Source organism: Falco biarmicus, chromosome 5 (assembly GCF_023638135.1).
Source record: "Falco biarmicus isolate bFalBia1 chromosome 5, bFalBia1.pri, whole genome shotgun sequence".
Classification (NCBI taxonomy): domain Eukaryota; kingdom Metazoa; phylum Chordata; class Aves; order Falconiformes; family Falconidae; genus Falco; species Falco biarmicus.
The window spans coordinates 26429641-26457422 of record NC_079292.1 but is presented as its reverse complement, the minus strand read 5'-3'; the positions used below and the strand labels follow the sequence as shown (position 1 = coordinate 26457422).

General features: G+C 40.3%; 1 protein-coding gene across 12 annotated transcripts in view; it reads left to right on the top strand.

The window, feature by feature from the left end:
* CELF2 (CUGBP Elav-like family member 2) overlaps positions 1–27782 on the top strand; it is a 376801-nt gene that overhangs the window by 307782 nt on the left and 41237 nt on the right. For 11 of the 12 annotated variants that reach the window (XM_056338914.1, XM_056338917.1, XM_056338911.1 and 8 more), the window contains 4 exons: positions 545–679; positions 11379–11458; positions 16347–16505; positions 17899–17962. In XM_056338914.1, coding sequence (XP_056194889.1) covers positions 545–679; positions 11379–11458; positions 16347–16505; positions 17899–17962 — 438 coding nt within the window. Of the gene's footprint in view, positions 1–544; positions 680–11378; positions 11459–16346; positions 16506–17898; positions 17963–27782 lie in introns of those variants that run through there. The other variant, XM_056338923.1, reaches the window with a different exon arrangement.

The following is a 27782-nucleotide window of genomic DNA, read 5'->3' as shown; positions in this document are numbered from 1 at the left end:
ACATCTGCCTTTCGAGTGCTGTGCATTAAGTTGGCTGAAATTGAAAGCTCAGATAGGAGCCAGCCGCTCTTTCAAAACATTTCTCAGGAATATTTTTTCATTAGCTCATACCATTATGAGCACAATCCATTCTTCACCCTCACCCCTGCCATGATTTCTTTCATACATGAGCGAGGTGAGTGAATTTATCTGAATTAAAATCTATGCAAAGATATATTCAAAAGTCCCTCTAACAGAGGATGCTTTTCTCTTAGAAGCTGTGATGGGGAAGGCATATGCAGAACAGCTAAGGCAGCCAATTAATATGTTATATAAACAGCAAGCACCACTAGAAAAAGGAAAAAGAGGAAGAAAACCGAGAGATTTGGGGTGGGGGAGGAAGGGAGGAAGCGAGGTTGTAAGTATAAAGTGTTTGCCTTAGGACTTGTCTTCAGTTACAGAGCCAGACTCACATGACTGGAGCTTGGTTTGATGTGGTAATGAAGCATTGATCACAGGAAAGAGATGAAATGGCCTTTGCTCATTCATTATTTTTATCTTCTAGCTGTGGAAGACAGAAAATTGTTCATAGGAATGGTTTCGAAGAAGTGTAATGAGAATGATATCAGGGTGATGTTTTCTCCGTTTGGCCAGATAGAAGAATGCCGAATCCTTCGGGGACCGGACGGGCTGAGCAGAGGTGAGTGTGCAGTCTGTAAAGTCTCTTTCCTTAAGTGCTAATTGGGACCTATATGTCACAGCCGAGGGAGGCATAGCCGCTGTCTGCAGCTAGAGGTTACGCCGTAATATGTCCCACGTGATGAAGGTATCCACATGAACTTTTCACAGTGACTGAAATTATCACCTTCTATTTCCAGTGTCAGAAAGGTCTCGGTGCCAACATATTAACTTGTGTTATCACCCTGTTTGTCAGCTGGAAAGGTGCCTTTACACCCTGAGAAAACACCCTCAGTTTTCTGCTCTTGCAAAATCAAAGATCCTTCCCCGACCCTATTTCTGCTTTGTAGCAGAAGGCCAAAAAAAGGAAGGACTGTAAATGACTGCTTGAAGGCATACAGGGTCATGGGAACTGGCCCATGCTGTAGCTCTGCCTCCTCCATTCCTGTGTTTTCTACCAGTATATGCAAAGCATAGGTCTGCTGTAACTGAGAAACAAAGAGGTTAGCTTGAACGTGAGCGATTTGCCTGGACTAAAGTTTGTAAAAATAGCTTTTCAAAACTTGTGCCTCCATCAGGACCCAAAACCCAGGGCAGAGGTGTTAAGCAGCACCACCCAGAGCAGTCAAGCGGCTGACCTGAACTTTGGAAATGAAGTGCAGCACAGACTTCAATAGCTGGTGATCTCTTTTGAGTGCAAAAGTGCCTTTTGGGGAAAAGCCCCCTGAAAACATATTGAAAAGAAAAATAAATGTATATTGATGACCCAGGCTGTATATGAACTCCATGGTATGTGGACCTAAAATTATTCTGAGAGCGTAAACCTTCTCAAAAAGTCAGTCCCAGGTGGTGCTGAGTGGAAAAGAAAATAGAGACAGTCCTGTCTGTCAGTGCAGAAGGATGCTGTGGTACTAGCCACAGCCATTTAACAGCACAGGGAGTAAAGTAATTTTAAGTGTGGAGCTGTCAAAACACCACTTCTGTTTCTACAGAAAAAACCACACATAGAAAGCACAGTTTATGCATTTTATTACATTTTCGAAAGGCACAGAAAAAATAATAGTATCCATTTTGCATATAGATACAGTTATAGCTATAGATAGGGGTTTTTTTACTTTTGGATCTACTTGTTTCCAGTCGGCTATAGAATCTGCAGTATTTTGTGCAACAGTTTCAGCATGGGGTTTTTTTGTTATGCGTGCAGCTCAGCTTCTTTAAAATGCCTATTAATTTCAGCAGGGGAAGTTGCAGGTATGCCTTTATTTCATGGCACTGCTTGAAAGCACTTACTGTACTAGTTCTCAATAATAAGAATTTATTGAAAAAAGTCAAGAAATAGCAAGCCCCAAGAAAATTACACACTTACAGTTATGCATGCTTAGTCTGCAACCCTAAAACTTCTGGGGCCAGGATGCAGCAGCCCCTTCAGGCAAGGGGGAGCTCAGGATCATGGCTTTTACCTTGGGTAAGACTAGGGGAAAGGTCTGAGGTTGATTTCTGCAGCTCAGTAGTGAATGTTAACTGATGGACTTAAGTGCTGTCATCATCTGTCTAGACCCAATGCTGAGGCAAAACAAGTATTTCTGCTTTTCACTGATTTTATTTTGTGAGTAGCACGGGGAAGGGGTGATGGAAGACACGAGTGGGAAAGGAGCTAAGTGACTGGTGAAATCACAAGATCTGGGCATCAGATGTTTTAAGCTCCAAACAGACCTGACTACTGAGAATCACCCAACAAAGAAATGTTTTTTTTTCCTGGGATCCATAGAAATCCCACTGCATACTTGCTTTGATTCAACAGGCATTAGAGACAGTACGAGCATAGAAAAGCTAATTATGAAATTCAGTAGGGTAAGTGAAGTTGGCGGGGTAGTTTTGTTCTGCTGTAAATACCAATCTCATGATAATCAGAAACTGAGATTTTTAAGCCGTGTCACCAACATATCAGGCAGGGCAGTGTTGTCTGCTGGCCATCAGAGCCGTAGAGTTAATGTGCTGCTTTCTCCTGCCAGAGGCTGAAGATCTCAGTCCAGGTAGGTCACACACCAGCAATTGTAGCAGAGCTATATCCTGTCTGCCACTCGGGTTTATTTCGGTCACAATCACAACTGATATTCTATCATGCCCTCATGCATCATGCCTTGTTAAACTTGAATTGCTTTCTACACACCCATGTTCGCACTTGAAAATGAGTTCAGCTGTGCCAACCAGGTTTTCAGGCAGATGTTTATCAGCTTCACAAAACCACCACTCCATGAGAGAAGGCAAAGTGTTGGGAAAATGGTTGATATTGCAGCTGAAATGAAAAGTGCTAAGGGAGATTTGCTGTGGAGGGAGCTTGGCAAAAAAAACCCACAGGGTGAAAAGCCGCTTCACTAAAGCAAGAGGGGGAATTTATAAAGTTAAATCTGTCAAAAGAGTTCCGATACATAACAAGTTCTAATTCATGTTACCATTTCCAAGATGTTAATTCCCTTTGCCACAAACAGTATTTGTTTTCCCGGTACCCATCTGGATGTGGTTCCTTCCTAGACACGGAGAGGTGAATGAAAAATAGTCACTGTCTTGGGAAAACACTGTCCTCACCATGCCAGAGCCTTCGGGAACTCACAGTGCTCACAGCAGTGAGATGAAAATATGGTCCAATAAACTGTTTGGCATCTCTTTCCAGTTGCATAACAAGTGCACATGATGCTATCTTGGACAAAAAGAGCTCGAGAAGTACATTTTGTTGGTATTTGTGCCAACTTTTTTTTTGTTAAAGGGTTCAGGCAAATAATCTTTGTCACCAGCAGATAGTTGCAAGGAATAGGTCGAGGTTGAACTGCTCAGTAGAACAGTTGCGGTTTGTGCTGCCTTTTTTTCTTATTAGTAATGAGCAAAAACGTTTTGGTTGGCTTTTAGGCCATGTCCATACTACAACAGCAACCTTGCCACTGGTCTGATAACAGCCTGGTGTCAGCTCGTGGGCCGGGTGTAGGGTTGTGGCGTACCACGTGGCTGCAAGAGCAAGGAGAAATCCCGTCCTGTGGCATCAAGGGAAAATGTAACACTTTGTGATGAGTGTGATATAAGTGCTAAGATAAAGAGAGAGAAGGAGAGAGACTGAACTAGTTGTCTCTGTTGTAGTTTCTAGCCAAGAGCTGACAGAACTTTAATAAAGTCGCACCCATTGCTGTCACTACTGATAATGGACCATCAGCATTTCCACTCCAAATTCTTATTGTCAGCTATTTGAAACTCGTCTGTAAAACGAGGCCAAAATACTGATACAAAGCTCCAGTGGTGGAGCTGTATATTTTAGAGAAATTGGGATTTTTTTTTTCCTTGAGTCATTTTTTTTCCCCACTGTTGTTTGGTCCTGCATCTAAGAAGTAATTGTTGTTTCTATCCATATCTTGTTATATTCTGGCTGGCTACAAGAAATAGGCAGCAACCAAAAGGCCTTGCCTTCCGAAGGCTCTGGGATAGTCCCTGTGAAATTAGTTGGCTGGCAGAGTGTAATTCCTAGCTGTGAAAAGTATTAAAAAATAAAAATACCCTGTTGGCTGCAGAGATAAAGAAACCAGGGACTCAACAGACATGGAGGCTGGCCACTTCAGCAGGGTTCATGGGACTAGCTAAAGAAGCTTGCCACTGCCTGTACTATATTCATTATTCAAAGAGAAGGATTCAGCCTGCAGGGTTTTTTAATCCAGCACTTTTTCTGAAGAGCTAAGTATGCTTTACAAAAATTCATGATTGTGATATCATGTGCTAAGCTTCATTATCATGAAAAAGCAGAAGTGAACTGCCTCAGATGATTAAGATTTTAAATCACTTATTGCAAACAGCTTAAGGAAACTTTCAGACCTCCTGACTCCTATCAGTATGTAATGTCTGCATGACCACAGATGCCAACACAGACAGCCATGCCATGATAGCTGGAGTGTGCAAAACCAGCCAGAAATACCCAGGCCCAATCTGTAGCTGTGCCACTGATACACTGTATTGACTGTAGTTGAGTTGGTGTCTCATCATCTCTCTGTTATCTCATTCCTTAAAGTAAGGATAGCAATGCTCTACCTTTGCAAGACACTTGTTTTTAGATCAGTGGATCAATATCTCTGTATCACTCTAGGAATTATTACCATCCATAATAATGATTAAAAAAAATCTTCTTATCTTTATCACAGGAGCACCACACAGCAAATTATTCTTCTGTATTGCTAAGTGCAGATTTATAGAACAGATACCAGAAAGGAGTCAACTGGGTTAGTAGCATGCACTGAAAAAACTGCTAATAACATGTACAGACAGCTGGATATACCATGAGCATTGTGGAAAAGCTCAAAATGCATATTTCTACATCTTCTTGGCTCCTAATTGTATGATTTTTTAACAAAACATCAGCAGGCACATGGGACGAGTGAACGTTTCTGCAGACACTGATTACAAGGATTTTTTCTTTTTCCTTTCTTTACTTTAAAGAGTAAGTTAGAAATGGCATGGAGATTTATACCACGGTCAGGCAATTTAATTTCATGAAAATCCATTCATAACTTTCAAATTCAGGGCTTTTCTTGATGAATTAGTAAAAGCAAATTGGTATTTGCATCACAGTTAATTGCAGTGAAGGATAGGTGAGGAGGTTTTATACCTGTTTGGTTTTCCTTATGGATATTTACTGCTCCTTTCTGAGCTAAAGTAACGTGAAGCGCCAGCCATGGGAACAGCCTGGATTAGGGGCCACCTTCTGCCTGGTGTTCCAGTAGGAGATGGGAAGTGAGGGCAGTGGAAGTGCTGTATTTTCAGTCACTCTTCAGAAGCACCTCCATGCCTTATTTCTTTTGCTGTAACGTGGTAACGTTTTAATTTTCTTTTTTTTCCAGTCACTATGGCACATTTAGTTTTCTTTTTTCCCTGCTGAAACTCTTTTGAAGCTAGGCAGGAGCAAACACATCCAAGTGACCAGTGTCTCCGCTGGCCTTTGGCCAGAAACTACATCTCAGATTTCCATTACCGCAGCCTTGCAACAATCCCTCCCCAGAGGGAAGTCTCAAATGAAATCACTTACATGAGTTTTTATTCCAATGAGAGGATCATTGAGGCACTGTTAGAGAATGCTCTCTTTGGTACCTGTTTGATTCTGGTTTTGTGTGATTTCCAGTTACTGAAGTCTGTACTTTGCAGGGTGGCCAACTGACTGTCCAGTTAGGGATGCTTGGAGGGAACTATGCACTTGAGGAAATTTAAAATCTAGAATCTGTCATCCACTGGATAGTCAAGAGCAGTCAGTAAAGCCAAAGAGACAAGGCATGTTTACAGGACATGCCTCTGTTACCTTTAGGTGCCTGATATGCATAAACTAAAGAGCTTCACTGTGACTTTTTCAAAATTATTTAGTTTGGGCTGAATTGTTGCACTTGGTCTCAGACCTGTCGTTCTGTGTCTTAAGCAGGACCTAATGGCCAAATGTCTGTAAAATAAACAATTGGAAGTCTTAATTTGTAGCCGAAATGTATTTTAACCACTAAGACAGGTTTTTGTGTGATGTCCTCATTAGAAGGCTGTTTCGCAGGCTGTTCCTTCCTTTAGACTGTATTATATTAGCACAGCATAGAAAAGGGAAAGTCTTACTTTGCAATCTCAGCTAAAAATATTTTAACACAACTAGAGCTTATTTTTATCACACTTCAATTTCCATAGCTTTTTATTTGAGCCTTATCTTTTCTTTAAATAGAGGCTTTCATCTCAGAGGATCCCAAATACTTCTTGCAGCAGGAGTATTTTGGCAGCTTTTCGCTATTGTTTCTTCACAGAAATGGAAGAAAAAATGTTTACAGTGAACGAGGAAACTGTAGTGCAACCATTACACCACCAGCTGCACAACCACCATACGTGGTGCTGTGATGGCGCAGGTGGCTTGAGAACTCTCATGAGCCTTCTACTGTGTCAGAGGGGTCACTATATATATTTATCTTTTTATCTATATTTTTATTTATTAATCTATTTAAACTTGATAACATCAGCCTTTCTTTCGTCTCCAGAACTTTCAAGGCATGGTTTTAAACTTCCCTTTTTAACTCTTGGCCTGATTCAAAAATATCTAGGGGTTTTGCATCTGTCTTTGGCTTCATTGAGGATTTGGGGGCTTTAAAACCTCTGGTGGACCATGGTAGTTTTATGTGGGAGGTTTCTTGTGCAGGTGTGAAACCTTAATTTGAGGCTTCCATGTGTGAAAATGTTCTACTTCACTTACAGCTCACAAGTATTGATGTTATGTTAAGGTGTGCATGAACATTTCAAAATGTACTATGGAAGCTGGAGATGAGAAGAATCAAGTGAAGCCAGAGCTGAAATGGGGCAGTGGCAATAATTCACTTGCTGGAGCAGCAAGCCCTAGGTTTGGGATGGCACGGGTCGAGGAGGGAGCTTGTCAAATTCCACAGCTTCTTCAAAATTCCCTTTCAGTTTGGGATGGGAGGGGGCAACCCTGTGAGTTTAGATGTTCTCTCAGCCAAGATGGCAAAGGTGATCATGTGCTCCAAAATACCTTCCGTGACAGGGCTGGGTGCCTGCCCTCCATTCTGCTTAGCAGAAGGAAATTGCTTCGAGCAGCCTTTCCCCAGTCAGTCGTTTCTCTGACGGAGGGGGTGAAAGGCAGCCTTGGAGAATTGACTAAAACTCTTAGACCTCCTTTCTCCCTCCCCTTTTGTTTCTGGTAGTGATCTCTGACACTTTGAAACCAGATGTGATAAATAATTGCAAGGTGACTTACAGGTTGGCTGCATTTCCGAAATGATTTTTTTTTGGGGGGGGCTGATTAGGTATCTGGTGGTACAATACAAAGTAATTTCAAGGCATTCACTATAGAAATATCCCCCTCTCCATGTTTTTTTCCCCAGAGAGCTCCACAGCTCCAGTAAGAAGGGAGTTATTGAGGCATCAGGATTCAGTATGGTAGAACAGAAATAGTTTGCTTGTAGCTATTGGTCTGGAAGACCTCGGCCCACAGCCCTACGATCAGTGCAGTGTTTCACAGGAGGAGGTAGGAGGCCATGGAAATCTTTCTTGTTTCCTTGCAACATGAGGCATGCAATCTTATTAGTCTTGTCCTCTTTATAATTGTGATTTACGGTCCCAGAGCTGGCAGTATGTTCCCAAAACACCACCTGTGTCTGTGAGATACTGTGAGTGAGAGCACGCTGAAAAGGGTTTTCCCAGCCCCTCAGAAACTGCTGTGGCAAGAGCACAGGATGGCTCAGGCAGAGCTCACCTGGCTTAAACAAGTGAAATCCAGTGTCCTTTGACACCAACTTCTAATCAAATTCTAGGTGCCCAACAAAACCATGCTCCTAAAGTGCATGTGTACCCCATATAGGAAAATAAAGGCACTGCCATTGACTGCGGGGGAGAATACAGGCGTCTCAGAACAGCTTTTCTGAATTTTTGGAGCCAAGAGTGGTTCCAAAGAATGTTTATCAATATGGTGATAGGCGCTTTATGTTTATAAATATAAATTTATATATCAGCTTTTCTGAATACCTGAATTATAGATGCAAGTTGAGTGTTTAGGTGACTGAATCCTATGACAGAGGCTTGACTCCCCTCCAGCGCGGCAGCCTGGTGGTGAAGGAGAGGATCCCATGGTTCACACGTATTAAACATATAAGATCCCATGGATCACACGTAATAAAATACATCTGCACACATAATAAATGTAAAAGTTTTGCGTGTGAGTGGCCGGGTTTGGTAGCTGAAAAAATAACCCTTGAATGTGAATACATGTAGCAATGTCCAGAAAGGTGGTTAAATTAGCTAGCATTTAATTGGGGTGCTTGATGGTATAACAACTGAAGGTCTAGGTTTTCCAGTAATTTAGTAATAAGGTTGTCTACTGAATTTTTACCATGGTTATTGAGGCAAATTGGGTATTTACTGTGCAAATAGCCAATGTCCAACGGTGGGAAATGGCCTGCCGACTGGAAATAACAAGGAGACCTAACCTTGTAGCCTCTGACTGGTGAACCGTAATTAAAATGCAGTCCTGTCTTCTCTGTGGAATGCTGTTTCCAAATGCTCATATTCCAGCCACATAGCCTCATCCATCAGGCATTCCCTTTGCCCAGAGAACAAGTTTCTTTCAAATTGGTAGCTCGCTTATATGGCACTTTACAGAGATCTGCTGCAAAGGTCTTTTTGCTCCATGACAAAGGCGACGGGATCCACAACGGATTTGGGCTGAGGGACAAGGAGGGAGGTTTTGCGGTAGCGCTGGGTGCTGAAAGTCCCCAGCAGCTGAGTGTTGGGGTTAAAAAGAGAAAAAGCTAAAGGCAGGGAAGAGAGAGTCTGCTTTGTCTCAAGAGGAGTGCAGCTTTATTTCTCTGCTGATTCACATTTCTTTTGAGACCTGCTAATTGCAACATCTCTCAGTAAGTTAGTTACAGCAGTACTGCTGGGTAGAAATTGTGATAAATGCATAAACTGTGTCTTATTGATTTTTGTTGACATTTTACATGCTTCTTATGCATTCTAAACCTCCATTCAGTAACTGTCACTATGGTACACAGTCCTGGATAATGAGAGCAAAAGAAATGAATGAAGCAGTTTCTTGACCATTATAAACAATATTATTCAAGGCTCTGTATGGGGTTTCTCGCCTGCCCTCCAGTATATCTCTGTTTGTGCTCATCCCCCATTGAATTTGCAAGACGAGAAATGAAAACCCTTGGTGTTATTCCCTCTGCTAATGATAATAACAGAAATGTTTCTAAGAGAGATTACTTGGAGACAGATGGTAAATTTGGACCTCTCTAATTTTAGTGCACAGCAGCAATATGGAATCTAGTGGAGGTACTGTAGTTTATTTACCATTCTACTGCACATGTTGTCTAGATCACCATACAGAAAGCCATTTAGTTGCATCATTTTCTTTGACGGAAATGTGTTGCTGAATAAGAATAGTATAGAAACACGTCGTGTGGCTAAACAGCAGTAAGAAATCACCAGCTGTTATGTTACCTAAGAAATATGTAGAGTCACAACACGGCTGTGAAGTTAAGAACTCTGACTTCTGATTTTATGATGCTCATCTGTCAGTCGGAGATGCTTAAGCCAGCTTAGGTTCTCTTGTATCAAGGGCCTTCACATTAAAAAGGGAAAAAAATAAAAATACTGCATGATGCAAAAATGCATTGACTTTATTTTCATGACTAGATGTAGTGCTTTTGGGTAATGAACAGGCATTGCTTTCTCTTACTGTTGTTTGATTAAAATGTGAATACAGTCTTGACTTGATAATCTTACCAGGTACATACGCAGCAAAAAAGAAAAGGTATTTTATGCCTCAAATTGATCTGCATAAACCAAACAATCTGTTGCTTGTTGGATTGCAAAATGGTTTATTTTGCCCATTGGCCACAGGGGCAACAATATTGTATTTTTGATGCCAGGATGTAGCTTTCATGCATTAGCTCTGAAATGACAATATGCTTGAGCCTCTCAGTGCTTAGATTTGCTTCATTTGGAAATCTTTTAAGTAGTAATAATAATAATAATGTTTTGAGGAAATTGAGTGGAACACTAAATTATTCTCTGAAACCTAAGTTCAAACTGTGCAAGGCTAAGGGAGCTGAAAATCAATGCACTTTTAAAGTCATTAGAGATCACAAGTGAAATAAGTCTGTGTTGCTTTAGCTAAGCTTTTAGTGTGCCATGGTATTATTACAAAATCAGCCTGAATCTGCATTAATTTCACAGTCTTTTTCTTTAAGATGCCCAAGGGTGCATGAAGAATAAAATGTAAATCTCAGAAGGCAATGTTTTTATTGGTCAAAAGGGCAGTGAGTCATGCACTAAAAAAGTTGACCTGTACCATGCCCAGTGTAGGTATGACTAACAATAGTAGAATGGTGGAAAAATAGCCCAGGCATTAACCTACTGGCTTTTCATTACGATTTAAAAGGCCTGAGGAGGGAGAAAAGTGATTTTTCAGTTATTCAGGTATATAGCTTCAGAACTGTTCAAGTTGGTGGTAGCTTTCGTAGATCAAAGAATTATGCTCGTACCTAGGACTCAGAGAAACAAAAAGCATAAAGATTTTTATTTTTAATATGTTACTTTCTTAAATGTTGAGATTCCACCTACATTACTGAATTTTGTCTGAGTGTTTTCACACTTAGTCGCAGGCAACACAAGTGGAGTTTTTCTCATCCTTATTTGTATGGTTGTTCCTGGTGCATCACAGAAATATGAGACATTATGGACTCCTTTATCAAATTCCCAGTTCAGCTGCCAGTGATGCCAGTCGTTCATTCACGATCCACAACTTACCTGCACAAAAGCTGTAACAAGCAATTGTTAATATCTGGTCTGAACAGACTAAACTATGCAATCCAAAGTCTACAGAAAAGCCTTACTTATTTCAAACCCTGTGGCTAAAGAACAAAAACAACAACAACAACAACAAAAACTGGAAAATAAACCCTGACTAATTAAAGGAAAAATCCTTGTCTCTTCACCCATCCACACCTAATTTTTTTTTTTTCTTTCATCTATGGTCAGATTAGCAAGTCAGCACTGTCGATAAATAAACTAGAGAAGTTGTTTATTTTTATGTACTACTGAGAACAGTGTCGTCTTGTGGCCGTTCTCGTAGACTGTGTTGGTTTAACAAGCGTCCAACCCTTTTGTCTTGTTGTTTTTTGTCTTTCCTGCTCCCTGTCCCCTTGTTCCCACAGGCTGTGCGTTTGTCACATTTTCTACAAGGGCAATGGCACAGAATGCAATCAAAGCCATGCACCAGTCTCAGACCATGGAGGTACAGTACTGTATCATTTGCCCTTTCTTTGTTTTCTTTGTGCAAATGATTGCGAATGGTAAAGCCATGCTCTCCTGGATCAGATCAGACACATGACAATCACAGATTTAAACTTTTTACCAAGTCACTCTATCTGTCTTTGTGAAGCTTATTTTTCTGAATGACCTGGAAGCGTGCAATAAGGTTGCTGTGTGGTATCCAAACACAGCTCTTGATCCTGTTTTCAGTGGCATTCGGCAGAAAATAAAAATGCTGTCAAGACTGCTCCTCAGTCACACTCAGAGTGTATCTGATGAGTAAATTACTTTTAACACACCGCCCCCACCCCCACCCCCCCAGAAAAATCGACGATTCTTTTAAATAGATTTTGAAGTGTTGTGGTTTGCAGTGCTCTGAGAAGAAGCTCAAGATATTTAACCTGGCCATGCTGAGTTACTAGTGCATGTGTTTTTCTGGAAATAGAATCTCTTTTTAAGTTAATATAATTTATCCTCCTTCGTGTAGGCAATAAAAATGCTAACGATGACAGAGCATACCGAAGTGTGGCACTTCCTGCAGAGTGCCATCGTGGCTGGCCCCTCGCAAGCAACACTCTTTATTTCCTTCCAAACTGCCTCTACGGCCTCGTATTTTATCACGATAAGCAACAGAAAACTTTAAACCTGTTCACTTAACATGAATATAACTGCAGGCTACTGATCCGTTCATTGGAGTGGTTAGCGAATGCCACAGCTTGTCTGGCAATCTCAAAAATTTTTTCAGTCTGTGATTTTTGTCATGGTCTTTCAGAATTTTGCACAAAACCCCGCACAAGTATGAAGTCTTTACTTACTCTGGATCTTCTAGCTTATCATTGGAGAGTGCATGTTATACTGTATTATGTATACTGTATCTTTGTGTAGTGATGATTTTTCTCAGAGGTGGCATTGATGTTATGTGCACTTGTTTTATTTATTTATTTATTTATTTCACCAGGACCTTTCAATTTTATTTTTTTTTTCCTCAGTGATTTTTCTTTGCAATGCTCTAGTCTCCCAAAGCATGCTGGGTGCTAAACAATCATTATTGCGTCATGTTGTTGAGCTGCTTTGTGTAACGAGCCAAGGGGGGAGACCAAGGGTGGAAGGGTGGACAGAGGAGAAGAAGGAGAAGATAAAAATCAAGCCAGTGCATGAAAATGTCTCTTAACTGTTTCCTGTGTACTACAAGTAATGATACCAGCATTGCAAAGCTATTGTCTTTCCAAACATCACGTTTGAATTTGGTTGAGCTTCTTTTATAATCAATGTGTTTTCTTTTCAGTGCAATGCATTTTTAGACCCTGAGTGTACAGTTTTAGATGAGAATCTGCCAATGAGATGAGAATAATTTAAACGATCTTTACTAGAAAGCTGCTGTTACAGAAGCTATGCAGTCTGACAGTATATTGTGAAAAAACTGCCACTTTGAGTCTCTGAAATAATACTCGTAGTAAACTGTCTGCCATGCACTGCTCCATTAATTTAGAGCTATACGTTTTGCTGGGTTTGATTCCAAGTAAAAAGGAAATGTTTATTGGTAATACTGTGTTTTACCTATATTTTCCATGTGTTTTAATGTATTTTTCTGTCTAGCAAAATGAACTTTACACAGCTCTACATCAGAAGATGGTAAAATTAAAGAGATAATACCTCCCAGACAAATTCTCCCATTCTTCTGTTGTATGCAGCACTCCAACAGAGGCTGTACTTTGATGTGATACTCCTATTGACTTTAGTTCTATAGAATGGTTACTCTTGGATCAAAATACTTCTCAACACCTTTAGAGACGTCATCAATGAGATCCCCAAATTGGCCAGGTGATTCCAAATATTTTGCACTTTGAACATCTGGGTCTTTGTGTCAGTTGAGCTTAGGCTGAGAGTCCCTTCTTGGAGAGAAGCAGTACACCCTCCAGCTCCATGGCTGAGGGACTCAACGGAGTCTGTTCCTACTGTTTTGACAACACAAAGAAAAATGTGAAGGCAGCACCAGCTGTTGGGAAGAAAATGGCACTGAATGGCATGGAGATACCAAGCCATTGAATCAGGAAGGGAGATGCACCTTGGGTATGTGCTGGGAGCTTCCTCTCAAGGTAGAAAATGGAAGAGCATAAATCAGAAATCACCCTTTAAGCACAAAAAATTTGCTCGCTTTTGCCAATACTCTTCTAGTAAAAAGATAACTTGGGTTTGCTAGTGTTAAATCTCAACTCTCAGCCTGAAACAGTGGCCCTTGGACACTTTTGTTTCCTGTTCTTTTGCAAACAGAAGTGGGCTTGGGGGACAATATATAGCACACAAGTATGTTTCAACACAAATACTGCAGATTTTTTTTTTTTCTGATTTCATTGTTTTCAGTTCTTTGGCACGCATCATTGAACAAGATGAATTTCCAAAGTGGGCTAAGCACGAGCAATGGGGATGTTAAGTCCAGATCAACACGTCTCATAGAATAATGAATTCTCTTACTTCTCTTTCCACCTGACTTTCTGACCTGGTGAAATCAACTGATTTTAAAAACGTAATTGCTGCTCTAGAGTTTTTGCTCTTCTATCTCATTTCTATGGAAGTTTTTTGTTTGTTTAAGGCATTCAAATGCAGCACCAGTATGAGACACTAATTTGTTATCATGGAGTAAATTTGATGAAACAATAACAACCCTTTTCTCATATAGAGCCACTTGCTACATATAATTTCAGTCTTCAGAATGTTTGCTCTCTTGAAAATGATGAAGCGATGAAATATAGAGCAGACAGTGAAAAAATGAATTATAGATTCATAAATTGCAGAGATAGTTTTTACACAATTTACTGACATTTAAGCATTCATAAATACGATGTCAGCTGTAGTGTTGAATGCTGAGCTGCTGAACTGAGAACTGAAATAGCTATATGATATTTCTTCCTTTGAAATTAATTCTATTTCTTTGGAAATAGATTTGATTCTCCTGTACATCTAGGTAGAAGGCAGTAAGTTCTGGTTGTTCTTAGACCAGTGCTGCCAAACCTCCTATTAAATAGAAAGACCTTGCCTTTTTTATTAGTGAAACCAGGAAAAAGTCTTTCTCACACACACACAAAATTCTCTTTTTTACCCTAAAGGGTCTTGTTTTTAATATTAGTATAAAAATCACTGGAGAGAGGTAATTGTGTAACAAGCTGACTCCTTCCTAATCTTTATTTGATTGCTGGAGTGGTATGTATCTCCTTTCTTTCTCACTAAAACACTGAAAGGCATTTTTACAATGAAACACACAGGAAAGGAGTTGGAGGTGGAATAATAAATCACAAGTGATGATTTTCTAAGGTCGTTCTAAAGGAATTGATGGGACATCTTCATACAAGAGATATTATTATTGTGGTTTATTTCGTCTTTTTGTCTGTTGATTGTTAATATTCTTATCATTTGTCCTGGTGTGAAGTTCTTCAGAGAAAAGGTACACAGCTGCTTTTTTTAAATAATAGAGGCCAGGAACTTTTCTGAAGATGTTCACGGTGTTACGAGAGCAGTCATGGGAAGAGTTAGGTTAAGTACAACGCTGCTCTGCATCCCACGCTACACACTTTGGCTTAAGCGCTGCTGTGTTTTTTGGACTGAGTCACCTTTCACTCATACCATTGTGTTTAGATTGAAGTTAGACAAGAAATTAGTATAACAAAGCATGGCGAGTGGAGGGAAGTTATTTATCGGATCCTATGAAACTGGAAAACAGTATGAAATGGATTGACAGTTTCTATGACTCACAAAATGCTTGAATTAATTTGAAGAACTGAATCATTGCAAGATATAGTTTGCTCCCTTGATTTGAAAAAATGAAGACTTGAAAGGTTAAAATATGAAAAATTTGTTAGCAGGGGGAAAATAGACCGAAAGTCACAGAGGCATCCTTCGTATTCACGTGTCTCGTTCTCTTAGTGACTTTGCCCAGGAATATCGAACCTGCAGTTCAAGGGAAATATTCGGCTTACCTCAAAAGTCCATCTGGTCCATGACATCCTATGTGTTCTCAGGGGTCCCTCAGACGGGATGAAGAGTAGGCTGCAGACCAGATCTCTAGTTCTTTCTTACAGCTCCCCCATTTTCTAATGTGCCTTACAGCCCTCCCATAACATGTAACAAGAGGGTCATAGAAGCAATAGAAGAAATGGTGGCAATCAGGAATGGGCTGCTCTCACCAGAACTAGTCACTTTTGGTCTGCATTCTGCCCTTTGTTCAGTCCTCAAAGGTGCTTGATACAAAGCGTGCCCGGGAGCAGACCGCAGGTGGGTGCATTGTCCAAGCAGCATCGCCCTTTGTACTCACTTGGGACTGGGGGTCCTTGGTATGGAAAGGACCGGTGACCCACTGATGATGGTCTCTGAAGTAAATCCGCTGCTCACAGTATATTTACATAGGGTACACAAGCCAGCTGCATCGAGCGTGACTGCACAGCCAGACGGTGGTGGCCGGGTGGTGTTGGCTGTGTGGTCCCTGGCAGCAGGGAGGTTGGACACCTCTACCTTTGGCGATGCCTTGAAAACAGACTGCAGGCAAAGCATCACGTCCATCTCATCAGCTGTGAAGCTTAATTAAAGAGGACTGGTACATTTCGCTATCTCTGGCAGCAATTTTGATAGCTGGAAGGAAAAGAGAGCCTGAGGAAAAGTGCTTGATAAAAAGAACTGGAGAATCAATAATTTTTCCATAGCCTTTTTTCCTAAGAAGCTGAAAACCTTAGTCCTTGCGCTCCTACGTATGCCAGGCAGAGAGGGTGAGCAATCAGGACATGCCATGGCTGGTGGCCCTGTGGGACGTGGCTGAGCTCACGGTGTGATGGTGACTCGGTGTGATTTAACGCTTCTGTCTTTCCTGATCTGTCTAACCACAGGGCTGCTCTTCGCCAATCGTGGTGAAGTTTGCCGATACCCAAAAGGACAAGGAGCAGCGGCGTTTGCAGCAGCAGTTGGCACAGCAGATGCAACAGCTCAATACTGCCACTTGGGGAAACCTCACAGGTCTTGGAGGACTCACACCACAGTATCTAGCTGTAAGTTCATTTCAGAGGCGGTGTCTATATTCTGCTGTATTTATTATAGAACGACGGTAAATCAGCTATCGTAAAGTCCCTGCAATAAGTATCCTCCAGGATATGTAGCATGTCGTCTTCTACATAAAAAAATGCTGTATGTTTATCACATGGTCTAAAAATAAGTAACAGGAACGAGAATTTGAATAAACATTTCAAGATGTGTCAGTGCTATCCAAGGGAAGCATTTAAAGTTTACTCATGCTGCAAAATAAAATTTGATTCCATTAGTTTTATTGTTCTTTTCAATGTTAGAATCTGGTTTTTATAGCTGGAATAAAATTTAAGTTCTTTCTGAGGGGAGGACAGATAGGCAGCTGAGCACTGTAGGGGCCGTATCTGTATGGTACAGCCTCTAAACTAGATTGTTGCTGTTCAGTCCTCTAATTTTGCACATTTTCATTTGGAAGCGGCTTTCACTTTAACGCATGGTCCTCTTAACACTAAATGTGCGTGGCTCATGATACCTCGTAGAGAAAGTGAAGATGGTAGGGGAAAGCCACTTGTTTCTCATAAATTTAAGATGGTCTTTTCCATTTGTAATGTGAGGAAGAGGCGTTAGCTGCTGCCCCTGTTGGAGAACTTGGAAATCCAGAGCCACCTCTCTTAGGTCTTGGATGGCCCAGAGAGACGCCCCTGCAGCACAGCTGAGAGGGGCCTCTGACCTCTGTGGCTCTGGAGTTGAGAGGTCTGGTTGAGCAGCTTTTGGATAACTTGGCAGTTCCCGACGGTTCCAAGTTAGACAAATAGATGCATCCATATATATTTACTGTGTATGCATAAATACGTCATTTGTAAGAGTGCAGTGCTTTGGTATAGCGATATAATTATAAACAGCCATTTACCTGGCAATTAAAAATATATATTATTACTGAGGTAGGCTGAACTGTCATATACAAACACTAAGTCTAATGAGTATCTGTGTGCTTGATTCATAAAGATAATAAAGAAAAAACTGAATTCAGGGCAATGGGGGAGAATGGACCATGATTGACAGAGATGAGTTATGGTAACTACTAGACTACAGAGGGTTGTAATTAGTCACGCTATGTTGGTTTAAATAGATTTAACACCTGGTTGTTAAAAAGAATAAATTGATTAATTGTTTTAAAGCAGCCATGTTATTGAGTTTCCCTTGTGTCTCTGTGTTTCTTAATAGAGATTAGACATTAATATGGATTTACAGCATTGACTCTAGGGATGTTCATTCTGACAATAGAGAGAAGCAAGAGACTGTATAAATGTAAAGGAAAGCATAAATACTTGAAATGTGAAATGATAGCTCATTTTAGTTTTATCTTTGTTTGTTACATTGATGTCAGGTAGATTGCTGTATTGTGTTGTTACTTTGCAGCTTCTGCAGCAAGCAACTTCCTCCAGTAACTTGGGTGCCTTCAGCGGCATTCAGCAAATGGCCGGTAAGTTAAAAACCATTTCATTTTGCTCCAGCTATGTTTTGTATTCTCAAGCTATTGAATTCTGTACCTCTAATAATCACATTGTCAGGGGTGTGGGGGGGGTGTTGTGTATTAAATGTGACAGATGTATTGGCAGGGGACAGCTTGCGGTTCAACATCAATAGAAACACTTTCTCCCCTCTTTCAGAAACTGAAATTAAACCCAGAGCTCCCAGGTTGTGCAAACAGTTTGTCTTGCATTAGTCACCTGCCATTTGTCCAAAGTAACCAATTGTAAATTGCAGGAGAGCTCTTAGTCCCTGCAGCCGCATCCTACCCTATGAAAAGTGTCAGTAAAGCAACAGCAGGATTACATTCTAATTTCCAGTGAGATTTCCGTGTCCTGAAAAATCAAATTAATGGCAGCCCTCAAACATTGTAATAATAGGTGGTGAATGAAAATGTTCTGACCTTTTTAATGAAACCCAAGATTACAGACCTACCTTCAGTATGAATTTTCAGGCTCCTTTTATAGTAATCGAAAATTAACTGGGTGCCTTTTGGACTTTGGAACCCTAGTTGACAAAATTACACAACAAAAGATTTTACGTAAAAGTATAATCTTTAGTCGGGAGGAAAAAAGAAAGAAAGGAAAAGGGGGGAAAAAATCAAAGTGTGAGCAGATTTGAAAGCCAGCTAGTTGGAGGGTTTCTTAGTAATGAGCTGTGTGCCAGTAGTAACTGATGTGTAGTGATTAGCAAAAGGTCACTCCCACTGTGTGACCTACCATGCTGATACCCTAACTTAACATGATGCTAGAGAAGGCAGCATGTGCAGTAAATCAGAGCAGATGCACATTATGCCTGCCGCGAGAAACTGTTAAAAAGCTTTTTTTTCTTGTTAGAGGGAAGGAGGAAAAAAAAAAAAGGCACAAAACCCCTAAATTGCTACATTAGTTTATTTTAATCATGAACCCACTGAATCAATGAAATACAACATTGTACTTGCCTCATCATCACAAAACAAGGGCTAAAATATTCAGAAGTCTTTATGAACACCATTTTCACACTCTTCTTTTAATCTTGGTCTTTTGCTTCTTCTGATTCTGCTTTGAATGAAGCCTGAAATACTTTAACAAGTATAGATATACTGCACTGTATAGCTGTACCCCACAGGTATTCTTTGCTCAATCGTTATATTATGCCATTATTGCGGTGACATCAGAGACTAATGTGAACCTGCTGTCTGACAATATAAATTGGCCTACAGATGACAATATCTCTGAATTATTCTCTCTTCCTCAGACCTGCTGGCAGTGCTTGCTGGTTCTATTATGTTACACTTGCAATCTAGCATTTTTTCATTAAAAAAATGTATCTTAATATGATAAACAGAACAGAGGGTTTCAGTAACAGTTTTATACTTGGCAGTTTTGGAAGGGGCTTTGAGCTCAGATTGTGTTTTAATGTTTTCATATTTGGTTAGGTCTACAAAATGAAAAAAATTGAGACACCAAGGAAAAATAATGTGATATCTATTGTGTTACGTGCACCTGAGAAGTTTTCTGTTGCTGTTTCTCACTGTTAATGTAGATTCAGCTTTGTTTTTAGGAACTGTGTTGAAACTAAGAATTTTAGTCAAGTAATTTCAGAATGAGCTCTCAATCCAGGATGTGATTTATTCTCTGAACATCATATGGTCTTGATACTAGTAGAAAATCATCTTAAGAAATCGTAGTGGCACATCATTGTTACTTGAGGGATATACCTTCTCAACTAAGATTAGATTGCTAATGCACTCATCTATGGGATAATTTATTGACTGACTGCCTCCCATGGAAAGTATGTACTTTTTATCTTATATTCGTGTTATCAAAACAGCTTGACGTTTACTCCTTTCTTTCCCCAAAACATGTAACCCTTAAACCTTTCTGTTCAAGGAAAAATTAATGATACTAAATTTCTCCCTGTGCTGGAGCTCTACATGAAAGTGCCAAAGACTAAGCGCTATTTCATCATTAGGGCTGAGAGTTCATGTCCTCTCCTCAGAAATCATGCAGTACTATGTCGTGCAGTGCATCTAGTATTAAAGATCTGTGTATTTTATTTTGTGAAAGGAACAGAAAATACTCCTGCGTCTGCAGCAAGATCTTGCATTCCCTGCTGAAGGCATCCTTGAATGTCTGTAAAGGCCTAGAGTTTTTTAACTTAAGCTGTGTATGTTCATGTTACAAAGATTAATATAATATGTGTTTCCACATTGACTATAGCTTGCCTATTAATATAGTATTTCAAGATGAGGAATAACATCTAAACACAATTGAGTGAGGAGCTAAAGAAGATCTGTCATTGCAGCTTACAAGTTCTTTGAACTTTATGTTTGAGGGGTCCGACTTTTCTCTTTGAAGACATTGGGCGTGCTTACCACATAATTCAGACACTAAAAGTTTGATCAAAATCAACATAAGCCATTGCAATTTCGCTCTTACTGACATGTCAGGGCTCTAACACTTCTTTTGTGCTCAAGTCTTGATGAAGACATGGTTTACTAAATTAGGACTTCTAATACAGCCACACCCCCTTGCAAAATTAGGGACCTTTGGATCTGCAAGTGTTTATGTGTACTGCTAAAGCTCGTGTTGTCTCTGTGCTGAACAGAAAGGACACAGTACACACCCTGCTGCGCACGTGAAGAAATATTGGCCATGCAGTCCTCAGCGATAATATTTCTTAAAGCAATTTTCTTTGCCAGCCCAGCAAAAACACTGGTGTTCAGTGTGAAGTTTCAAATTTGCTTTCCCCGATATCATGCCTCAGTCTGGTTAAAGCAGTTTTTATGTGGCAAAAGCAGGGTTCTTTGGTTTTGTTGAGAGGAGTTTTCCAGGCAGTTCTGGTTGAAGATAATTGGAATTTGTTGGTTGGTTTGTTTATTTGGGAGCTGGGGATACAATCCAAAGAAAGAGGGGGATTTTTTTTCAAGAACTCACTAACATACAGACATTAAAAACACAGAGCATCAGCTTTAAAAGTGAATGCTGTTCTTGCCGTGGCAGCCCACTGGCACAACTATATATTCAGTATTGCCATTGCCCTGTGCTCATAAACCGTGTGTGAAGTCCAAGCAAGTCATGGAACTGGTTTAACTAACATTTGTGAGATATTAAAATTTGAGAGACAAAAGTTGTAGTTTACCATTCAGCTTTCCAGTCTTTGGGGTTCCACGCTTGATTTTTCACATTTTTCAATAAAAATCTTGATGAAATTGTTTTCTTTCAGGAGCCATGCCAAAGAAAACAATGCAATATGCCGAGACTGGTAATAAAGTTGGTAGAGTTGGCAACACTGCCTTTGGTCTTGCAGTAATCCCCTGGCCTTAACGACAGGAGCTAACCCTACCTTGCCAAACTCCGCTTCACTGTCCTTTGTAAAGCATGCAAGCACATGCCATTGTCATGTGTGAATTTTACAGTGAGCACTTCCTCACTTTCCCTCCCCTCCTCTGATACCTGCTAATGCCAATTTAAAGGCAATGTTTCTCTTACATGCATCTCAAGCTTCATTGTCTAGCCTGTGCTTTGTCTTTGGGGAAGGCTAATAATGTAGATGAATTACGTTATGTGATTTGGTTGTCTTAACTTTAAAAAGACAATGCAAGCTACATTAAGCACTAGCAACCTTTCAAGCAAAAAAGATTCCTCCTTCAAATATATACAAATTGCATGGAAAGCTTAGTTCAAAGGAGATAGAAGTTGCTTGAACGTTTGCATCGAATTTGGCTGTCGCTGGATCAGGTCCCAAAAGCTGCAGTTATTTAAACCAACCTGCCTGTTTAAGAACCTAGAAAGCACTATACAGGCGTATTAAACAGGGAGGTTTTCTATTACATAGGGTGATTGTAGAAAACCGAAATGTTCAAAAATATACAATATCTGAAGATTTTCTGTCATCCATTATTGTAAAATGTTTTGGCAGGAATAAACATTCTCTCATACAGAAATATTTCTAGATGTGTGGCAATGCAGGGCATATAAACATGTACAAGTACCCATAAAAGACACAAAGGGACTCTCTTAATTTCATTGAACAGACAGTGTATTTTGCTTTCTGAAGTCACACAGAAGAAGAAGCCATGCTTTTGGCTTTTCTTGCTTTGGCTTTCAGATCCCTAAACCCTCTACACCTGGGACTTTTTGTATTTTTCCAATGTATGGGGGTTTTTTCAAGGCCTTTCCAAACTCTCTCACAGTTTGGTTGCATTTCGGGTTGAACTTCTGGCTCTTTGTGAGCCCTGTTCAATCCATTTCACCCTTCTTCTGTTACCCAAGCCAGATTTCCTCCTGTTGCAGAGTCTGTAGGAGCAGATGGGTGAGAGAAACTCTGCAAGGTTCTGCTTTCTGAATATTTTCCTCTAATTGTTGGATTGGCTCAGTGGATCTGGAGGGACCAGTTGGAAGCCAGGACCATCTGCACAAAAGCTCTATACTTTCGCATTGGCCCAAGGATCTCTTTATATCCTCTGACTCTTGGATGGCTTCATTCCAGCAAAGCCGTACTGGAAGAGGGTTTCTCCTGCTATGACCTCTTTAGGGATATCATATTAAAAGTAAAGGTCACTGAGAAACTGTTTCCAGCTCAAGGGAAATAGCTGTTTCTTAAAGATAACGACCAGTTTTGAAAATGTTGACCTCGGGGACCAAAAACATAGAGCTTTTGTAACACTAATTCCATTGGAAGCCCTACTTAATTTAACACATACAATTAGTTGGGGTTTTTTGGTGGTTTTTATTTGGCTTGTTTGTTTGTTTTTTAAGCTAATAAATTAAACAACCCCATTTGACATTTTTTGGAGAGGCAGAGTTTGAAGCAAGTGAGACTGTTCTCAATCCACACGTTGCTCCTGCTCATAGGAGAGGCACCTTCAGAGAAGACCCAGTGCCTAGCAGTTCATGAGACGTGCTTCTTCAGGTGGGAAAAGTACATGATGTGGAAGTTTGGCCAAGTCTGGGCACAAGATCTGTAGCTGTGGCTGAGCTTTCCATAAGCGACAACAGGAGGGTCAGGGGCTTTTTATTCCCTCTGCCCCTCTGTGAGTGGAAGTCATCCCACTGCACCTCAGCAGTATGGAAAGTAGGCGCCCTGTCTCCCTGCGATGTCAATGAAGGGGGAGTCACGCCCCAACAGCAATTCATCCTACCAAGGGCTGGGGTTAATCTGTCTATTTTAGGATCATATGAATCATCCACTTGCTCTACTTTGACTATAGCAAGAGCCTGGGTTAGTAAATTTTACTGGGAAAAAGTTAGATTGGATGAGTCTTTCCCACTAGGATTGGCAAAGTTTCAATTGAGAAAAGCCAGGCTGTGTTTACAGCATGCATAACCTGAAAATGTGCTGAAACCCTACGTAATCGACTTGTAACTCTAACTTTCAGTCCGATTTAAGCCTGTAGGCTTAAAAAACAGGGCAGAATCAAATGTGGACTTAAAAGTTATTTTAAGGGCTTTGATAAACCTGATACTAAACAGTCAGCATACCTTAAGCACTGTTCAGATAAGCACTTTTTCTAAAGACAGAGCATATATGGTTTGATGGAGGTAGCCCTCAGGTCTCCCGTCTGTTTTAATTTGTCGAATATTGCTGGAATAACGTTGCACTCTTTCAGGCACAGGCCATGAAGCCTTACCCTCATTTTTAATATCGGCATCCCAAATGGCTGCTGTCAGTATTAGGAAATATTTGCGTTGTGGCCTGGAGATGATAAATTTTACCTTAATCCATGGTTTTTAAGCTGCAGACAGGATTTAATTCAGAAGAAGTAAATCCCAATAATAGAGAAAAATAAAATTTCCAAAGAAAAGGAAGTTGAGTTGCTGGGAACTGCTTACAAGCTATCCAGACTTGGCTCTAATAATCACCACTGACTTTGAACTCTCCATGCATATATTGCCACTAAAATGTAGCCACTGCCTTCCTTTGTTAGGAATTTGTTCAGCAAGCGAATCTCAGCTATTTCCTAATAAGATTTTACTGTGGTTTTGGAAATTCAAGAGCTGATGAGGCCTAAGAATTCTTCAGGAACGGCTCATGGTTCTGTTGCCTCCTCTACAAATAGCCAGTAATTCCAAATTTACAGTTATCACAGGAGGAAAGCTGCGGTGACTGAAATGAAGCAAATTGCTTCATTGTATGAAAATTTGTGTCAGAGGCAGCACAAGAAGTTGTAAAATGTAAATCCTGTGCTCTCAAATTTCCCCATGTTTTCACAGAACTGCATCTGTGACTGTGCAGCACTACAAAAATTTCCTGTGAATGTGCTAATAGGCCTTATGAGAATGTTCTATCACCATCCATCTGTCACTTTTTAACAGGCCTGATTGGCAAGCACTTGTAACAACTGACATCTGTTCTCGCTTATTGATATGTAGATTTATGGTAATTGCTGTGAACAATAAGACACAAAATTACCTAAGGTGAACATTAAATTAAATTTTCATGCCCCTATCCTTATAAATAATTTTTAAAAAAATCTTAAGTTTCAAGCAAGGCATACCGTGCATCTGTTTTGTACATAATTTAATTGTTTTTTTAATCTGCCAAACAACAAAATGCAAGTTGAATTTCCTTGCAATCTTGAATATTTGCCAAGCTGATAGCACATTGGTAAATACATGTTATTAAAAACGAAATCAAACTGTATTGTGATTCCGGGGTTTTTAATCATTTCCCTTTAATTCCCAACATCGTCTCCATCACAAAGATCAAGAGTTATTCCTCACCCAGAAGTTGGTTGTGTTTTTTTTTCCTCTACAGGGGGATTTTCATTTTTCATGTGCAGCTCTGCCTGTGAGGCTGTTCTTCAGCATTAAGCAATTTGCATTTCTTCAGAGAGAGGTGCATTTGCTGAGTGAGCAGCACTTTCAGATAAAAACGATCTACTCATTTGCGGTCCGGCTCTGCTGTGGGATTTGGGACTGTTTTGAAAAAGCTGTAGGATGTGAACTGTATGAAGGCAGTGTGTGAAAGGGGAGAGAATGAGAGAGCAGATTAGTCCGACAGAACTATACCTTAGCTGAAGTTCAATTGAACCAGAAGTCCCTGTTTGAAAGCAAAGTGCTTTGGGGGTCTGAGGCTTGAGAGCCTTTGGTTTCCTTCCTCCAAGTATGTCCTAGAAGTGTGATGACGCACTTGACAAGTTGACAGGAGAAACCAATGAAGAAGCAGAAATGCTAAAATGCCTGGGGAACGTGAAAGTGATGACAGGACTTATTTTTTATATGTTGGAGCAGGAGAGGATTCCAAAGAGGGTGCACATTGAGTGAGAAACCTGTTGACACAGTCGGCTCTGGAGCGTGCTGGATGGTGGCATGCACCATGAGCCCTTGCTGACGGTCACATTTGGGTGCTCAGTTTGGCGGGGCTCTTTGCTGTCCTTCTCTTACACATGCGTGACAACAACAAGCAGTCTTTTTTCCTGAAGGTGACGAAGCTGACACCCTATAACATCTGCAGAGCTGGTTTGTGGCCAGTGCCTTTTAGTCACCTCGACAGTAAAACAGACTGGGTGGGGAGACAACTTCGTCACTGGTAGCTCTTGTTTGTTATACTCTTTTGGCGTTGAAACTCTCTGTCAAGTTGATGGGTTCCTCTTGTGCTTCCACAGAAAACATCCCACTATAAAAAAAAAAAATGTTTTTGTGGGATGAGGCAATGCTGGTGTTTGTTTGGCATCCACACAGGCGCGACAGTTGTTGGTGAGCCCAAAATGAGCAGTTGTCTGTTCCACTGCCTGTTGACCTGCTGTACTTTTCCTTGAGTGCTGTGCCGTGTGCATATGCTGCCTTCCAGCTTCACAGCCCGTAGCCTCCTGCAGCCTTGCACACACGGGCAAAGCCGTGCACATCAAGTGCAATAGAAGAAGCAGTATTAAATTGCTTCAAAACCCATTTGCATCTAAACTAAGGTTTGGAGAAAAGTCCATGCGTTTTCCAGAAGCATGTGGGGTTTCATCTAGGAGAAGCTATTTTGCATTGTCTCCTCTAGTACCATTCTGTGTTTGTCCGCTCTTATTTAATCCTGCCATGTGTGCTGTTTAAAAGTCCAAAGTGGAAACCTCCCCACAGAAGAAATACAAGCTGACTAAATTTCTGATGAACTGCTAACCAGTGGGTGATAGAAAACCATGATGCCATGGTGGAGAGCAACCAGATCTCTGTTACAGATCATGGCCTCAGTGAAAACCAGCAATGCTAGATGGACATTCTTTGCTGAATTACTTCTACTTGTTCTGGAAGAGGAAAGTAAATGATATTTGAGGACCAGACGTCAATCCAGGATGAAAATGGATTCCATATCTCATTTTGAGAACCGCTGTCTGTTTGCAAAAAGATGGACTCCAGCTTAAGTCTTCTCCATCCCTAAAATCTTGTTTGAAATAATCTGCAGAATCTTCCTATCAAAAAAAGATGATTTTTTAAATGAAAATATATTTACACCCAAGGCAAGCAAGTAGGTCAACTGAGAAATTGAAAAAATAAATTAAAATGTTTGCATATCTGAAGTTCTATCTGAATTGTACTTTTTGACTGAAAAGTTCTCAAGTTAAACTAGAGATGGGATTTGAAAACTCTTAGGAACTTCCTTACCATCTCTGGTTTCAGAAATGTATTTGTTAATATGGTGCTGCTTCCAAAACCTAGTTTTAGACTGATAGTAAAAATAAAAAGTTTTTTAAATATACAGTTAACATTTCCTGCTTTAGAAGATTACTTTGCTCAAGATTTCAGATGTTTTGAGGTGTTTTAGTCTATTCTTTTGAGTATCCAATATCTAATTTTTTATTACTTCTAAAATGTCCATGGAATTAAGGTACAATTTTGCCATTTCAGAGTTATCTGTATTTTAAGCACTTAAATTTTGTGAGAGCTGATTTAGAAGACTGTCCAAATTGCAACGATGACCCATAATCACTTTATTTAGTAGTTACACCTAATTGTCTAGGTTAATAATGACTTGTGATTAGGGTAGCTTTATGGAGTTTTGCAAAATACTTTAGGTTGGTACTGTTTGAGAAAAACCTTATTTTTTTTAAGATCATCATTAGCCTCCAAAAGAAACCTGAAAGAGCTTTTTTGGTCATGTAATTCTTCCATGTGTGTAGTGCAGATTTCAGGCTACAAAGTGGTGGGTCTTAGATCAACTGAAACCTTACTCCTAACATTGTCATTGTGTCATGTTTTCAAAAACACCAACATCTGGGCTGACTTTGGGTATTTACTGGGGCACAAAAGTTGGAACCTGCGCCAAGCTCGGTGCTGACCTGCGACCTTACCTGCCTGTTGGAAAATGCTGTATTTCAATTTAGAGAGTTACTCCCAAAATAGATGGCTTATGACAAGGTTCACCTCGCGGTTCCTAATGCTGGGACAGGAAGAATATCTCTTTACGAGTCTTGCTGGTTGTACCAACCCAAGTCTGCAATAAATGCATTTGAAAGTAGTATCATTCTCCATTGTTACAGGAGTTCTCAATTCCTAGAAAATACCTCTCCTTCACTGATTTTTTTTTCTTCTCAAAAATAGTTCCAAAGCATTGTTTAACTTCTTTTTTCCCCATCTTCTCCAAGTTCTTATTAAGTTCCCCTCGTTTGAGAAACAAGGCATGCAGGGAGAAGTAATACATCTTGTTAGACAAAGTAGCGTTCAGAAAAAATTGAGCAAGTTTCCAGGCACTCAAGCTCTTCTTTGGGTGCTCCCAAAACCTCATGTGGTCTTCCCAGCTCTATCACTTGATCTAAGAAAGACATTGCTCTTCCTACCACCTAACAATCTCTGTGTACTTACATT